Source organism: Esox lucius, chromosome 20 (genome assembly GCF_011004845.1).
Source record: "Esox lucius isolate fEsoLuc1 chromosome 20, fEsoLuc1.pri, whole genome shotgun sequence".
In the NCBI taxonomy this organism is placed as follows: Eukaryota; Metazoa; Chordata; class Actinopteri; order Esociformes; family Esocidae; genus Esox; species Esox lucius.
The window spans coordinates 30,948,079-30,966,009 of record NC_047588.1 but is presented as its reverse complement, the minus strand read 5'-3'; the positions used below and the strand labels follow the sequence as shown (position 1 = coordinate 30,966,009).

At 46.4% G+C, this 17,931-nt stretch overlaps 1 protein-coding gene across 5 annotated transcripts in view; it reads left to right on the top strand.

Moving 5' to 3' along the window:
- Window positions 1–17,931, top strand: part of LOC105006531 (sodium bicarbonate cotransporter 3) — a 48,014-nt gene that overhangs the window by 18,805 nt on the left and 11,278 nt on the right. For 3 of the 5 annotated variants that reach the window (XM_010865119.4, XM_010865120.4, XM_020041233.2), the window contains exons 5-16: window positions 106–266; window positions 350–538; window positions 3,326–3,435; window positions 5,638–5,688; window positions 8,343–8,500; window positions 10,927–11,014; window positions 11,308–11,454; window positions 11,624–11,724; window positions 11,968–12,142; window positions 12,283–12,416; window positions 15,067–15,312; window positions 17,028–17,133. In XM_010865119.4, coding sequence (XP_010863421.1) covers window positions 106–266; window positions 350–538; window positions 3,326–3,435; window positions 5,638–5,688; window positions 8,343–8,500; window positions 10,927–11,014; window positions 11,308–11,454; window positions 11,624–11,724; window positions 11,968–12,142; window positions 12,283–12,416; window positions 15,067–15,312; window positions 17,028–17,133 — 1,666 coding nt within the window. Of the gene's footprint in view, window positions 1–105; window positions 267–349; window positions 539–3,325; window positions 3,436–5,637; window positions 5,689–8,342; window positions 8,501–10,926; window positions 11,015–11,307; window positions 11,455–11,623; window positions 11,725–11,967; window positions 12,143–12,282; window positions 12,417–15,066; window positions 15,313–15,639; window positions 17,005–17,027; window positions 17,134–17,931 lie in introns of those variants that run through there. The other 2 variants (XM_010865123.3, XM_010865122.4) reach the window with 2 other exon arrangements.

Sequence of the window (17,931 nt, the reverse complement as noted above, 5' to 3'; positions counted from 1 at the left end):
CCCTTCCACGTTTCCTCGTTAAACCTGGCAAACAGCTTCTCTGTGTTTTTCGGCCCCCCCCCCCCCGCCCCCCCCCTCAGTGATAGCATTGCGTGTTCTGTGTAGGTGGTTAAAGTTCGAGGAGGACGTGGAGGACGGCGGGGAGCGTTGGAGTAAGCCCTACGTGGCTACTCTGTCTCTACACAGCCTGTTCGAGCTCCGGAGTTGCATCCTCAACGGTACCGTCATGTTAGACATGAGGGCTAACACCATCGAGGAGATTGCCGGTGAGTGCTGCGCGTGTCGCGTCCCTCTGGAGGTCTTCCTTTTGTCCCCTCGCTGTAACGCGCAATGCCGCACCCCTCCTCAGACATGGTGATCGACAGCATGGTGGCGTCAGGACAGCTGGAGGAGGCCGTGAGGAGGAAGGTTCGAGAAGCCATGCTGAAGAGGCACCACCACCAGAACGAGAAGAAGCTCAGCAACCGCATCCCGCTGGTGCGCTCCTTCGCGGACATCGGGAAGAAACAGTCCGACCCGCACCTGCTCGAGAGGAACGGTGAGGCGCCTCACTGCGCTGCTCCCTTTTCCTCTCCTCCTCTTTATCCCCTCGTTTTTAACTCTTTCCGTCTCAGTGTTTAGTGCTCTACCAGATGAGCTTTATTTTTTATTTGAGCTGTTTCTGTGGGCTGGGCCTGTTAAGGTGACAGTTGGCTGAGGGAACTGAGGGACAAGGCATTGGGCCGGTGCCGTTGGGTTCATGGCGTTCTGAGAGCATGCGATTTGCACATTGTGAACATTCTAGACATTTGGCATCGACAGGCCAGTGTCTTTATGCATACAGGCCCGCATCTCAACAAACATGGCCACTATTTACCAATAAACCCTCAGGAGGGTGTGGTTTTGCATGCTCCATTCATTATTATAATAAAGCTTGGCACACGTGTTCACAATCATGGCAGGTCACAGCAAGTGGAGGCATATTCCGACCACACAGGGCCACTAGTGAAGGGGCAGACTTAATAAGCAGAGGCCCCTCACGCATTTCACCCAGTCTGGTCACTGTCCTCACCAGGAACATGGCTGTTTAATGATGAATCCCACCCAACACTGCTTGCATCTTTAATTTTACTTGTCCCTTGTCCTACAGTATCTCTCTTTCTCGAACTAATCTTGCCCTCTTCGTTGGGACTCTCTCAGCGTCTCGCTCCCTCCTGCAACGCCTCTCCTTCATAACCTTCTCCTCCAGCGTCCCTTCTCCCTCCTCACGGGTGTCAAGGGGGTCTCAGTTACTCAGGCGCCTGCTCAGCGGCCGTTCCTCTCCCTTGGCCTCCCCTCGAGGCGCACCCCTGGGCGCCGTGGCTCCGCCCCGAGGCTCCGCCCTTGACTGCTCGCCCTCCGAACCGCTGACTAAAGCAGCCCTTTCCCCGGCGGTGGGTTTGGCAGTTGGGGAGGGGAGTGGTGGAAGTGTCCCCAGTGCGGTGGTCCATGCTCCTGACGGGGAGGAAGTGACGCTCCGTTCCTGTCTGGTCAAAGACCGGTCTAAAGGGGCAGAACCTGCCCTCCCGCCACCTCCAGCAGGTCACACGTCCTGCGACTAGCATGAAACCTTCCGTTTTTACGTCTGACCGCTGTGTGTGTGTGTGTGATGGCTGTGTGGGGAATTTACACAATGTAACTGAAAGAAATGGTCGGCGTGTTGCGTTGTGTAGCAGATTCTTTAGTGTAAGAAGGTCAGACAGTAAATCGTCTGATCAGTCCGCCAGCGGGTTTTCCCTTGACTATAGCTCCTTCTGACCAGTTGGGAACCTTGCAGAAGCTGGGGGAAGGGGAGTTAATGAAAGCACTGCAATGTTCTCTAGCTAGCTTTTGGTGTGACATGGCTATGTCTTTAATGGTTGCGCTGCCAGGTAACATGAGGTGTGCCGTGGACTGGCTGGCTGAGCTACATTGCAGGAATGCAAATTTCCATGACTGTCGAACTCAAGAAGTTTAGGCCGTTGGTCCACGACACTGCAGTAATATAGATATGGAAGGCTGTTTTGTGTGGCTAATAACAATATTTGTCGTAAGCTTTTAATTTTGTGTGTGTGTGTGTGAGACTATATTCATGGGTACCAAATGTCCCCATGAGTATAGTAAAACCAGAGAAAATTTGACTCATTGGGACCTTTGTCGGTCCCCATGAGGCAAAAGTCAATTTCCGGCTCAGGGTTTATGGTCAAACTTACATTTCATTTTAGAGTTACAATTGGGGTTTCTTTAAGGTCCAGGCATAAATGTTAGGTTTAGGGTTAAGATTAGGGCAAGGGAGCATGCAATTTCTATTTTCTGGTCCCCATGAGGATACACACACATTTAGTGTGTTAACTAAATATATAGCAAACTTAACAGGCAACCTAGCCGTTTATCTAACCCTGTTGCCCCAGATATTATTTTGACAGGGCAAAGTGCTGTGTGTGCAGGGGATTTTCTTTACAAATATTACACTATATATTATTTAGAAATTCAGTCTGAATAGGCCTTTTGACTAACAAAGTTACAGTTGTCTGTTATAGGAGTAACAGGAAAGCCCCCTTTCCCCCCCTCCAGTTTCTACCCACCAGGCAGTTATGCAACAACTGATCTGTCAGGTTGGATTAGGCAATATCAGTTAACTAACAACATGAATGATGCCCTGATTTTCTTTCCATAACCACTGACTTCTATGTGATGTCAGAGAATTGGGAACATGCTCAGGTTTCCCCCTCATGCGCACGGACACACCGTATGGAGCAGTGCGAGTTCGGGGCCCGTAGTTTCAGATGGCAAGGCCAACACACTGTAAGACGAGAGCAGGTCAAAGAACAGTTGCGCAGTAAGAGGCTGACGCCATGACATTGCAGGAAGCCTGAGTGCGCGTTCATGCTTATTGGCTTTTATGTTGTGTATTTAAACCTCAGTATGTGAGCGTTTGGTTCGGTCTTTCGCAGTTTTATACATGCTGCTACCTGTTAGTGTGTGTCTGGACCAGGTGGTTTCCCCTGGCTCAATGGACTGACCACTGTAATAAGAAGGGGTATGGGTGCAGACTGTCCTGTTTGGAGCACATCACCATCTCCATTAATCTCTTTCTGAAACTGTCCAATCACAGCCTCCGTGGGGTTAGCCCTGTATATAGGCTATGGGTGTGTCTATGGGTGTCAACCTAATTGTTCCCCTGCCGTCTGTGCAGTCTGTGCATGTCCAGACCTACACTTTGAGTTAACAGTTATTTTTAGAATTTGTATTGCACAAAAATACCAAAACCCAATTAATGAGAGCTGTGCATACCCTCTGTAAATGTATTCCTTGTGCCCGTTCTCAGGCCTCTTGGCATCGCCACAGTCAGCTCCTGGGAACCTGGAGAACAGTAAAGCCAGTGAGACCCGCTTGAACGGAGGAAGCAGGGAGAACAGCACCGTCGACTTCAGTAAGGTAACGTTTACGATCGTCCGACTGCTGGGCCCTTTGCACATTTCCCCCCTGACAGCAGTGTAGGGCCAGACTGCCTTATTGGGACCCCTTCCAGCACCTTTCACATTCAACTTGTATCTAACTTGGAAAGGGATTTTAAATGTGGTGTGCTTGCTAGATTTTTTTAAGTGTTTATGATTTTTAAAATGCAGTTTTTATAGTGGTAGCAAATCCCTGTAGCTGGAAAGTATAAAAGATTATGATAAATTGACCAAAACATGTCAAAGGTACAGGTGGTAGACAAACAGTACCCAGACCACACATGGAGAAGGACTCTTATTTTGAAATAACTGAATCACAGCAGCTGCATTGGTCACAGTGTTGACCGCCAGTTAGCAGTACATATGTTTCAGCCATAAGAGGTCTGACAATTAAGCACTTTGATATTTGAGTTTTCAACGCAACATGGGAAAATGATGAGTCCCAGAGAGGCCAAAACCGCAGGTGTGTTGTTCACAAAAATGGCCAGATTATTCATGTCAACATTAAAAACTGTCAAAAATCATGCTTGCATATATGTATCGCGTCAGTGAAGAGGGACTGTGGTCGCAAGTCAAAGGTGACCGATAACAATAGAACCAAATAAATAATTTAACCCGAAACCCAGCCTTCAAAATGGCCACTGAATTGAATCTGCCGCTCTGTGACCCAGTCTCAACAGAAACCGTGTGCTTCACAAAGCTGAAATGGCTTGGCTGCCATTTGTGGCACAACCTGGACCCTTCAGCAAAGGAAAATGATATCTTCTGAGTCATCTGTCATCCCATTTCCTATATTCGGACGGGTTTACTTCTGCAGAAAGCCTAAGGATGACTTTTCCCCCCACGATGTCTGTTACCAACTGTCAAACATGGTGAGGGATCCGTAACGTTACGGGCAGCCATCTGGTGGGAGTCATTGGGTGTGATGATCGATCTGGATGGTGGTATAACAGCCAACGAATATGAGGCCATTTTTCTCAACAAGGTGCCTCCTGTGGCGCGAACACTGTTCCCACATGATCTTCCAGTATTCCAGGAGGAAATTACTAATTCCCCTAGGGTTGCTCAAAAAGCTGCTCATGAACACTGCTGGTTAAATTCCAGTGGTTTTATGAATGCCTGAAGGGCATCAAATGGCTTCCCCGCTCGCCAGATCTGAACGTCATTGAACCTTTATGAGAAGTTCTGGAAGTAGATTTCCACCTCCTTCATTCCTGAAAGAACCTGTAGACTTTTATTGTTGAGGAATGGTGTAATTTCACACTACACACCGTTCAGGACTTCTATGACTGAATTCCAAGAAGGATTGGAGCTGTTCTAAAGGCAGTGGGTCACCCTACTCCTCATTAGGCCTGTATTTTAATTTGTGCATATTTAAGTAGTGTTGTGTATGGGGAAAATTGCATGTTTAACTATAGGGTAAGTGGAACATGTGGAAGAGACTTGGTTGTCCCTGCAGCTTCACTGACATAGAATCCTGATGATTTAAATAGAAACTTCTGTTTTCCTATTCTTGTAGTCACACTGACTGTACATTCAAAACCATACGTGGTGTCCTTCTGAATGCAGGCAATCTAAATGTCTGTCTGATCTAAAGGTTGAAAATGTACACACGTGTTTACTTTACTTCAAAACTGCTTTCAAACAGCTTTTCTCAAGCAACCAGAAAAAGTTTGGTAATTTTGTGTTAATTTCTTAAATTGTTTCAGTGCCTGACAAACTATGAAAAGATTCTAATGAACATGTAAAAACACATGGTGACAAGGTCACTGGGTTTCAGGACTTTGCTTGGTCAGAAGTAGGAATGGGCGCTGTAGCAAGTCCATTTAGACATTATCATTATTTTTTTTTTTTTCTGATTAGTGATGGCATAAACAAATTAAAAAAGATTAACAATGTTATGGCTTTAGTTCCACTGTGTTTCTGTTAATCTGCTCAGAATTAAATACTAGCTGGCTTGCTAAATCTAAACATGAGAATGAATTTGGTGTACCAATTCTTATATATAATAGCTAGATTTCTAAAATAGCTAGCTTTCAGCCAGTCAACATTCATGGTTTGAACAACCTAGTTTAAAGGCATGTTCTATAAACCAATATAATATAGTGTCATCATGGGGAGTTGATATTTTGATTTGAATTAAGCAGTGCCTCTGTCTGTGTGCTGTTTGTCCTGCCTTCAGGACTGCTACTGTAGTTGTGGTTCCTTGAGAGGGGGTGCCAAGAGGCCTGCAGTAAGTTCGGCCAATCGATGGCCAATCAGTGTTGTTGTGTTGTCCCTGATTGATCCATGAGACTGGTGTCCCCTGTTGTACTGTGATGTGTCTTTGATGTTGTTACCTGACATTGCTGTGCATGTGTTTTTTGTGCGTTGGTGACCCCCCCCCCCCCGTATTGTGACCAGGCTGTGGTCTCATCATGGTCCATTTTACAGTATGCTTTTGTGTAACAATTCATTAGCTGAATGACTGATCAATCATTATCACAATACGTTTTATAAATGTTGTCCCATTTTCCTAGCATGCAATGACTACATTAAGCTTGTGACTTTGTTGGAGGCATTTGCAGTTTGTTGTGGTTGTATTTATTATTTTTTGCCCTATAAAATTGGAAAAAATTATATCTTTGTTTTATTTCAGAGTCTCTTACTGTAAATAAGAGTTTCTTAATGTTCCTACCTAATGCTGTCTGGGTTGTAGAGGTTTGAGTTTGTCTAACACATGTTGGTTACTATGTGATCAAAGAGCAAACAGATCAATATACATTAAGAGAAGTTATCATCAAGCTGGCTGATTAGAAGAATCTCCAATGTCAAATGTATTTTGATCCGAAACCCTTTGAATTAGTAGGTGTATCGAAACTTCTGACTAATAATGTGAATGTTTTCTCAATAAAACAGACTTAGCAATGCAATCACCCATATAGCCTAAAGTGGTACCATCCTTTATCAGCTATTGTACAGCCAAATTTTGCTCTGCTCAACATACCCCTGAAATACACCCATTAGTGTAAATTGTAGTAAGCCTGTTGTGTCATGAGTTTTCTCAAGTACCCCCTGCAGAATGGCTAAGTACCCCTAGGGGTCCTAGTACCCCTGGTTGGGAACCACAGGCCTAAAGAAATACAAACGTGGGACTAATTTCGTCAGAACCGTATTGAAGACTTTAAATGCTCATGTTAGAAATGACTAATAAATGGGAAGCTGAGTCATGTGATCCTTGGCGTGGGTGCATGGCATGGGTTGCTCACGCCACAGCTCAGCCTCTGTGGCATGCCTGCTGTTCACACACACTGCCTGGGATGCATGAGCCAACTGGAACCTGGTGATGATTTGGGTAGCCATGCCAGTATGGGGGCAAATTGGAAAATACCCATTGCAATGGAGTTACAACCCCTGCCCCTACAATCCAGGGTCTTCAGTGAACGCATGGCGGCAGGAGTCTGGGTTAACGTCCAGTCTAGAACATGGCACCCTAGGGGAATTAGGATTTGACCCGAGGGAATATTGCCCCCTACCGTCCCCCCCCCCCCCCAACAAAACTTCTAGCAACGTGTGTTCTCCCATCCAGGGACTGACCAGCACTGATCCTGCTTAGCTTCAGATTCAAAGCAGCAGTAGGAGGTATTGTGCTGTGCTGCTGGCATTGTGCTGTGCTGCTGGCATTGTGCTGTGCTGCTGGCATTGTGCTGTGCTGCTGGCATTGTGCTGTGCTGCTGGTATTGTGCTGTGCTGCTGGCATTGTCAAAGTCACGTTTCAAAGTCAACTCTGGACCTTGAAGCCAATTCCAATGTTTTTTGTCATTGTTCCCCCACTAATTAGGGACTGATTTAGACCTGGGACCCCAGGGTGGTGTTGGCGGGGCTCAGTTATCAGGTAAAACGTGAAAACAAGCCAGTTTCTGACCTAGGGTACCAAGTTGAATTACCCTGATCTGAAAGTTATCCATAAACTTTTATAGATTTTATAATATACAAAAGAGTGTACCAGCTAATGGTCAGCAAAGGCTAAAATGAAGTGATCAGTTGCAGGACAGTTCTTGAGAGAGTAGACATGAGTCAGTGAGGAGGTGCTGTGTGAAAATCTATGTGCGGGATGAAGAAATCCATTCCCGTTATTCTAGACTATTGCTATTTTATCACCCCGCTGTTGAACGGGCGCTGGGCCTGCAAGGTTATCTCCTGCTCCCAAGATCTCACGCCACCCATGCAGGGCTCTTGACTCTGTCCGGCTTCTTTCCACTACGTGAAGTGAGACTGGTCTCACACTGGTCTCTTTGTTATGGTAACTGTTGGTGGGTCGACCAACTCCCAAACTACTCAACTTCAACACACACCCTCAGTAACTGACCATGTTACCAAAACACCAGTCTCATTCCCACCCAAGCACTTGGCCGAATGCATGAATGGTGTGATGAAAACAATGCCTCAGACTTGGCCTTCATTATCTAATAACAAGGATGTGAAACTCCTGACGTAACAGGCTTTACTTCTTATGAGAGCAACAATGGTCTGGTCAATGTGATGATTGGTTATTTTTTATAAATTTTTCTCATTGAAGACCACTTTTTGTTACTCCTTTACTGATTTGGAGCCCATCTCAGTTGTATATATTTGCATAGAAATTGTATCGATTAGCATGCAAATCCACGCATCCTGTAAAACAGTCCTACACTCTTACCAGGCTCTCTATGCCTTGCATTTGAGACTACAATGTTACCAAAACATTTTCTTTCATCGTTTGACATTTTTGTATTTTTTTTACCCATCTACCAGAGAAAACACTAGCATTATAATATAGTAGACAGACAGCACAGTGACCCTTTCAGTAGCACCGAAGCAGTGCACCATCTGATATTCTGTTTGACCCTATGCACTTTTTCCCTTCAGGTGGACATGAACTTTATGAAGAAAATCCCCCCAGGGGCAGAAGCATCCAATGTGCTGGTGGGGGAGGTGGACTTCCTGGAGCGACCAATTATAGCCTTCATTAGGCTGTCCCCTGCTGTGCTGCTCACTGGTCTCACTGAGGTCCCCGTTCCCACCAGGTAATACTGACCGTCTCAGTGGACTGGTCTCACTCAGGTCCCCGTTCCCACCAGGTAACACTGACCGTCTCAGTGGACGGGTCTCACTCAGGTCCCCGTTCCCACCAGGTAACACTGACCGTCTCAGTGGACGGGTCTCACTCAGGTTCCCGTTCCCACCAGTTAATACTGACCGTCTCAGTGGACTGGTCTCACTCAGGTCCCCGTTCCCACCAGGTAATACTGACCGTCTCAGTGGACTGGTCTCACTCAGGTCCCCGTTCCCACCAGGTAATACTGACCGTCTCAGTGGACTGGTCTCACTCAGGTCCCCGTTTCCACCAGGTAATACTGACCGTCTCAGTGGACTGGCAGTTATAGTGAAATAGTAGTTGGTCTTATGTTTTTTGATATTGTTTTTTACATTGATTATCAGATCTTCAAACAGAACCTGATATTTGAGAAAGTAAACCTCTGTGAACGAAATGTTATGCAACAGTTATCGCCTTTGTGTGAAAATGTAATTGACCCTTTATGATCCGACTGGTTGGGCCACTTTCAGCATCATTGACTGTAACCAAATGCTTGATCAGTCTCTCACGTTGCTGTAGAATAATGTTTGCCCTTTCTTCCTTGCAAAATGTAACTCTGTGACATTTCAGTGTTTTAAATATGAACTGCTTGTTTTGTCCTGCTACAACTGAGGAGGGCCAATTGCTCAATGGCCACATTGTCTGAAAATAGACTGTGGCATGCACATATTTTACTGCCCCAGAAAAGGACCGTTATGAAATAAGAGTAGCCAAGTCATTGTTTTTCTTCAGACTTTTAATCTGGTTTTAGATGTTTAAGACTATCTGGGAGTGTTTCACTTTCAAAACATACAAGCACAGAAACTGGATGACTTCTGGATGACTGCTCAGTATCAGGAAGGAAAATATCAGGACATATCTGTCAGTCAGCTGTAATGCTGTTAATTCCTTCATCCAAAACAGGAATGCAGTGTCTGAATGGCCCTGGAATGCCTGGTGTCCAAGGTCACAAGAAGCGCTAGAAAGACACACCAAAGTTTTAGAATGGCTTGTTTCAGACCAAAACTGTAGTTTTGTGGCAGGACCTGAAATGACATTCATGGTCAAACCCACATGAGTCAAAGCCGTTCAGTATTAAATTGTGGGCCAAGATTCCTTCACAGTGATGCGAGGGATTGATCATCAACTAATGTGACTAGTTACAGTAATTCCAGCTGAAGGTGGTAAAACCAGTTGTTGAGGGTAAGGGGCAATTATGTTTTCACACAGAAGCTTTGGGTGTAGAATCAACTCCTTTTGGAAGACGAAATCAGAAGTTGAAACCTGTGTGACGTTGCCCCCCCCACAGCAGAAAACGTTGGCAAAATAGTCTCAATCGTTTGTGCTCCATTGGTGCTGGCGTGTGCCGTTAAAATGTTTGTGCTGCCATCATTTCTTAGATATGAAATAATATTGTATAGGTCATTCTGAGGTCACTCACCCCCCCCCCCCAACATGCTCCAAATTCACCCAAAATGTTCTTGTTTGTGCTTCATTGTTGCCAGTTTGTGCCTTTTTGAACGTTTTGTTTGTGCTGCATCTGTGTTTTAAATATTAGACATTTAATTATAGGTGATGATGTCACCTACCCCCCCCCCCCCCCCCCCCCCCAACCTGAGTCCTTTGTGAAGTACATTTCATTCTTTCTAGCAGTATAATGTTAGCTAGCAGTACGTCTCTTATTGGAGTTCCTCAAGTTTTCCAGGCTGCTTAGGTAGGCAGGAGTTACTTTGAAGTGTTGCCCATTTTGCTCAACACCGTGTCTTATTTTGAATTATGTTTACTTAATGGTAATTGGTAAGATCATGTTTCAGGGGTAATTCCTCTATTTCCTCTCTTACAAAAGACACGCTCATCTGTTTCCCATAGAATTATGGCCGTTGATATTGGCGCGTGTTGACATTAAATGTAGGTTTAACTGTATGTCTCACGATTCGTTAAGTAGCAAATCCAGATTATTTACTGACAGTTTATCAGCACTGCACCTCATAGACGCGAGACCGATCCAGTCTGAAATAGAACGTCTTCGGTGTCATTCCCATGCAGTCCCAGTCCAGCGCAAATCCGCGCGTATTAACAGAACACGTGTCACGGGCTCTTATTTGCCGCTGCGGTCTAAGGCATGCTTTTGTCGCACTACGCCGACTACCTCCGCCTACGTGACGAGCCCGAACTGTGCAGCCTGGTGCTGATTGGCTGTGAGGCGTCATGGGCGTGCCCGAGGGTGGGCCGGTACTCATCCTCGTTACTGTAGCCGTTGTGCTAGCCTTGTGAAGGAGTTACGCCAGGAAAATCTAATTTAGGAACTGTTATTTTTATATTGTGTATGTGTGTTTATGTCCTTGTACTATGGTGATGTCCTGCTGTCTTGGTCAGGTTCCTGTTCCTGCTTCTGGGACCATTTGGAAAGGGGCCTCAGTACCATGAAATCGGTCGCTCCATTGCCACGCTGATGACAGACGAGGTTAGTAGCACGACACCACAGCCCAGGGCAGGTCCAGTTCCTACGCTAATTGGTCAAAGGCAGAGTTGTGTGGTTTGTTGCCTTGTTATTTGAAACCACTCCAATCTCGGGGATCTGACTTAAACTCTGCAAACCCCCAAAATGACGAGGGGGGCACCCCAGTTTGAGTAATCGTCTTAACTCTGAATTGAAATTGGAAGCTCATGCGCCATCCCCGAACTCTGACGTCCAGACCCCGAAGATCAGAGGTCCGTTTTGTCCTTGTTCTGAGTTGTGGTGTTGTCCTGTCCCAGGTCTTTCATGACGTGGCGTACAAGGCCAAAGACAGGACGGACCTGATGTCGGGGATAGATGAGTTCCTGGACCAGGTGACTGTCCTTCCCCCTGGGGAGTGGGACCCCACCATACGAATAGAGCCCCCCAAGAGTGTCCCTTCTCAGGTGAGCGTTTGGGAAGACTGCGGCTTTTGACTGCTATTGACCCTGTGAGACGACCACCGAGGTCTTTGTATGTCCACTGCAGATGAGTGAATATAAGCAACATTGGGGGCTATGCAGTAACCTAGCCTGGCCTGTGTGGGTTTTATTTTTTTTATTTTTCTGTCTGCAGGAAAAGCGGAAGGTGCCATTTGTACCCAATGGCTCTGCCCAAAACGAGTCTTTCAAAGAAGACCAGCACCAAACGGGACCAGAGCTACAGAGGACTGGGAAGTAGGTCACACACACACACACACACACACACACACACAGTGCCAGATTGAGTAGTCACCTCAGCCACCTATTATACTTGATGAACATGGTGTTCAAAGGAGGACATGTGTCTAATTTAAGTCTACTCCAGATCTCTCTAGCAGTTCAACTATTATGAAAGCTGTCACACTCCCTGTATTCCCTCACTGGGAATGGCGCTTTGTTTTGAAACTCATCCCTCCCGCCTGCTCTGTCCTCTGCCAGGATCTTCGGGGGCCTGGTATTGGATCTGAGGAGGAAAGCTCCGTTCCTGTGGAGTGATATTCGGGATGCACTGAGCCTGCAGTGCCTGGCCTCTGTTCTGTTCCTCTACTGTGCCTGTATGTCCCCCGTCATCACCTTTGGAGGTCTGCTGGGCGAGGCAACCAAGGGAAACATTGTGAGTCGTGTCCCCAGAACGTCTTTCGTGTAGGAAATGTTGTATTGTGTTATGCGGGAAATGTGGTGTGTTCATAAATATTCACCAGTTTGCAGTACTATTTTTCATGGCTTTTGTCTAATTCCCCCCCCCCCCCCCAGAGTGCCATAGAGTCATTGTTTGGGGCGTCTCTGACGGGTGTGGCCTTCTCCATGTTTGCGGGCCAGCCCCTCACCATCCTAGGCAGCACCGGGCCAGTCCTGGTCTTTGAGAAGATCCTTTTCAAATTTTGCAGGTGAGTTTCCAGTCGACTCAACTCTCTGGAGTCATGTTATTGTCGACTTCTCTCGTCTCCTTCTGTCCTTTTGTCTGGAAGGATGTTATGAAGGATGTAAACATACAAGTGTAATGTGTTGGGTGTAATTTACCTCTCATCATGCTCAGCCTCACACATGAAAATGCTGGGCAGGAACTGTTGTCCATTTTTTGTCCGGCAAGCCAAGTGGTGGTTTTTGGGGCATTTGTGGGTTTTACCAGGGTGGGGGAAGTGGTTCAACTTCCTGATGTTTCACCATGTTGTGTCTGTGACCAGAACCCAACTGAACACCAATTGGAGGTTTGGGGCAGCATCTGGGAACTAATATTCTCCTCTAATATAAATGAAATTGACAAATTATGAGACTTCTCGTCGAAGAGTGTGGTTGCAACCCTCTTGAGTTCACTGTACTTTTCCTGTCTATACCCGAGTGCATTCAAGTTCTGGTGGCTCGTTTGGGCCCAATGTCACACTTGCTGATTCCTTTGTTTTGTCACTTGCCTGTATCTAGCCCGGCTGTAACGCGCCTCATTTAACTGTGTGCTCTTACCTGTATCTAGCCCGGCTCTGACGCGCCTCCCATGTGGTCTTACCTGTATCTAGCCCGGCTCTGACGCTCCTCCCATGTGGTCTTACCTGTATCTAGCCCGGCTCTGACGCGCCTCCCATGTGGTCATACCTGTATCTAGCCCGGCTCTGACGCTCCTCCCATGTGGTCTTACCTGTATCTAGCCCGGCTCTGACGCGCCTCCCATGTGGTCATACCTGTATCTAGCCCGGCTCTGACGCGCCTCCCATGTGGTCTTACCTGTATCTAGCCCGGCTCTGACGCGCCTCCCATGTGGTCTTACCTGTATCTAGCCCGGCTCTGACGCGCCTCCCATGTGGTCATACCTGTATCTAGCCCGGCTCTGACGCGCCTCCCATGTGGTCATACCTGTATCTAGCCCGGCTCTGATGCGCCTCCCATGTGGTCATACCTGTATCTAGCCCGGCTCTGACGCTCCTCCCATGTGGTCTTACCTGTATCTAGCCCGGCTCTGACGCTCCTCCCATGTGGTCTTACCTGTATCTAGCCCGGCTCTGACGCTCCTCCCATGTGGTCTTACCTGTATCTAGCCTGGCTCAGAAATGCCTCATTCAACCATGTGGTCTCTCAGAGGCTTTGCCTAGTGTAGGTTAGTTACGTGGCTGGACGGCAACACAACTGTCAGCAAGAGCTGGAAAAGGATTTACCACAGTGCCATCTGCAGGTGATGAGAGGACCGGCACCTACGCTCTCCTGAACATCGTGAGATCGTGAAATTGCTGTATATTCGGACATAAGCCCATTCCCCTGGTACTCAAGTAGTATTATGAACTATTGAGCAAGCAGGTGTTCAGCTCCAGGGGTGTTTTATTCAGGGGAAACCAGTGTTGTTGTGTATAAAGCTCTACTGGTCTGGCATGGTTGAACGGGAGGAAGCTTCTGTAAGTGCTGTGGGGGTCAGAGTTGTGTGTCGTCTCAGCGCCGGACGACGTGTTCGCTGTTCTTGCACAGCGTGGCGCTCACGTTGCCGTGAAGGCGTTGGCCATGAAGCAGATGTGGTAAATGCCAAGGCTGTAAATTCACCTGTGAGGACAGCTGGGTTTTAATAGGGGAATTTAAAAAGGCAAGTTTGTCCTTGAGTCTGTGTCTCTGCCCGTGTGTGTTTCACCACCAACATTTGTCAACACCTCTTTGTTGACCAGGCTTTTGTAAACGACACCTGTCTGGTGGAGTCGCAAATGCTACCTTAGGGCTATTTGAATTGTGGAGTGCACTCTTATCAACACTATTATTATGAAAAATCCCTCGCCTTGTCTTGTCATAATTATCTCTGCATCTACAAGTATATGTTTGTACCCACAACCTGTCACGCCACAGAGAGGTCTATGCATGGGGATCACTTCTCAGGCCCCCAGGTCTCTATCCAGGTTTCCATGTTGTCTTTTATTGATAGTCACACTGGTTATTCTCTTACGCAATCATTTTAACTCCCTCACGCCCTCTCTTTTACTGCGCACACTAGAAGTGGCAATTGACAGCTTCACAGCTTGCGACCACACACACACACACACACACACACACACACACACACACACACACACACACGGATGTTGCAAGCTAACAGGTTTCCTGTCTCTTTGCTTTCTCTGAACACGAGGAGGGTTTTGGTTGCTTAGATTTAGGATTCCAACTTGTCTTGTCTTTAAATAATTTCTCCTTTTTGTGACTGACTGACCAAATGTCCCCATGGGTATAGTAAAACCAGATCCCGATGAGGCAAAAGTCAATTTCTGGCTCAGAGTTTAGGGTCAAACTTAGAATTCATTTTAGAGTTAGAATTGGGATTTCTTTAAGTCCAGGCGTTGTTGGTTAAGTTTAGGGTTAAGGTTAGACATTACATCTAGGTAAAGTTTAGGCATAAATGTTACTTTATTGAGGTTAGGTTAGGGTTTGGGTTATGCTTCGGTTTCGGGTTAAGATTAGGGCAAGGGAGCATGCAATTTCTAATTTCTGGTCCCCATGAGGATATCCATACAAACGTGTGCACGCGCATGCGTGCGCACCCCCCGTAACCCTTTGCCCTTCTCTTCCCCTACCTAGTGACTATGACCTGTCCTACCTGTCACTGAGAACCAGCATTGGCCTGTGGACAGCCTTCATGTGCCTGGTCCTGGTTGCCACGGACGCCAGCTCACTGGTCTGTTACATCACCCGCTTCACAGAGGAGGCCTTTGCAGCACTCATATGCATCATCTTCATCTACGAGGCCCTGGAGAAGCTGGTTCTCCTGGGGGAGCACTACCCCATCAACATGAACAGCCAGCTGGACAACCTTACCTTCTCCACGTAAGAACACTTGACCTTCAACACAGCTTGTACATGTCTCTCTCCATCCTCCTCTCTTTCGCCATACCCTATGACTCTCACGGTCGCCTTTTTTCTTTTCTGCTGGCCAGCTTAGCCCTCTCCTCGTGCTTACTCAGGACACAGGGCTGCAGGCAGACCATTAAAGATAACTAAACTTCTTTTCATTACCTCTTAGCTTCCTTGTGTATTTATCTGCTGCTAAAGGCACTTAAAATGTCAAGGTTCTCCCTCTAACGCTAGGAGTCTCTTGGCCACCTTCTCCTCGTTAATCCTTAATCTCCTCCCCTCCGTCTTCCGCCTCTGCAGATGTCTTTGAAAGGAAGGTTGACACGCCCTCCTCATTCGTCCTGTCGAGTCCATTGGTCCCTCACGCACAGAGAAGTCGTGTTCACATGAATCTCTAGAGATGTCTAGGTGCCTGCTAACCAGCCCCCTTCACCCAATTCCTTCCTTTCTCCAGACGCGTCTACTGACTTTCTCAAAGTCCTTACACTACTCATTCCTGACCGTGGACTTCAAGATGGCCAGACACTTGCCCCACTGATATGTCTTACTAATCAAAAACCCTTGCATGTGCAATCTCTGACCAACTCGCCTGTTTTTCCTCATTGAAATATGTTGTGCTTTAACGCGCACTATTTCTACCCAGCTAGGTATTCAGCCTGTTTATAGAGAATGTATGAGGAAACCAAGTGATCCTTAGGAAGGTTCATTTTTGGATGCAAATACCTAATATTTAAATTTGAATATGTTTACGGTTAGTTAAGGGTTTAGCTTTATGGTGGAGTGACACCATTTCACGTAACACAGATTCTCTTCAGGTCCACTATCTGCTCTGCTGGCTTTCCCTACTGGTAACCCCAGATTTTGCCCTTCTGTCTATCCACCAAGTCCCTTGACTTTTCATACATTTACATATTCAACACCCCGCCGGGTGTTCGGCCACTTCTGAAGGCCCGCCGGGTGTTCGGCCACTTCTGAAGGCCCGCCGGGTGTTCGGCCACTTCTGAAGGCCCGCCGGGTGTTCGGCCACTTCTCACCACTCTAATGGCCTCCAGTAGAAGCTCAGGTCAACGTCATGATTATGGTACTTTAATACAGAGCAGCAAATGGAACAGGAGGGAAACTCTCAGCCCTGTCAAAACTCTACTGTCTTGGTGCCCCAATGGATGAACCAGCTTCCCTTGAAGACTGCAGAGTCCGGTCCCATTTTCCATAAACACCGGAATCCCAAACTACTACTCAACCTTCCCTCCCTTGCTATTTTTCCTCTTCTGACAGCCAATACATTGAATAAGGTTTACTTACTATTCCTGGGTGGTGTGGTTTTCCCACCTAGCTATCTTTAGATGAGTACACACAGCGTAATTCACTCTGTAATGGAGCGTCTGCTAAACGACTTAAAGATGCACTCTGGGATTTCACAAATTATTAGTGTTGTCCTCCCATTTTTAGCTCTAAGTGTCATGTTTATAGGTGCGTAATCCAAGAGTACAATCACTGTCTTACCTCTGTTAGCCATGAAATTCCGAGTTTGAATGTGAATGGTTTTAATGCACATGCATGACATGGTAGGCAATTTCCACTTCTGCAACCTAAGAATCTGCATACAACATGGACATTTTGTGGCGGACGGTGTAATCGTGACTTAAGCCTGCTTAAAGTGTACATTTTCTAATGATATAATTTTTTAGGTGTAAATGTTCTCCGCCTAGCAACGCCACGTCTGAGATCCAGCAGGTCTGGAACCACAGCGGTGTCACCCCAGAATCCATTTCCTGGGCAGAGCTGACTGTCAAAGTAAGTGTGCTTCTGCAAATTTGCCCATTTTTGTATGTGGCGTTATCACTCATTCTGACCTTCTAGTTTGTCCTACAAAGAATGGTTTCGGTTTATAATAGCCGTTATGAATGTTTGTAAAGCATGTAAAATAATTAAATGGCATGAAAATGAACTAATAAAAACGCTGAGGGACTGCAAACCAACAAAAATATTTGCAGATCAATCATTCTGAATGAGATTCATTACGGGGGCCGAATGTTTCCACTGTTCCATAAATCCATCTTTAATTGACTCCGTTTACAACCACAAAATATGCAAATACTGTATTCATGGTTCAGCAGGAAAATCTGTCTACAAACCTGTTTCCAAAAATGTTGTGACACTGCGTAAAACAAAAACCGAATGCAATGATGTGCAAATCATTTAAAAACCCTATGTTCAATAGAAAATAGTCCAAAAACGCTGCGTCCTCCAGACTAAAAATGAGAGGCCATCAGGCTTCTTATCAGCACAGTTCAAAAGCCGGCGTCCGTGATGGTATGGCGTTCATTAGTGCACATCTGTAAAGGCACCGTTAATGCTGAACAATATATGCGGGTTTTGGTGCAACATATGCTGCCATCCAGATTGTCTTTTTCAGGGAAGGTGTTGCTTATTTCAGCAAGACAATGTCAAACCACATTATGCACGTATTACAACAGCATGGCGCTGTAGTAAAAGAGTCTGGGTGTTAAACTGGCCTGTCTGCAGTCCTATCCTGTCACCCACTGAAAACATTTGCCGCTTTATGAAATACAACAAAGGAGACCTTGAACT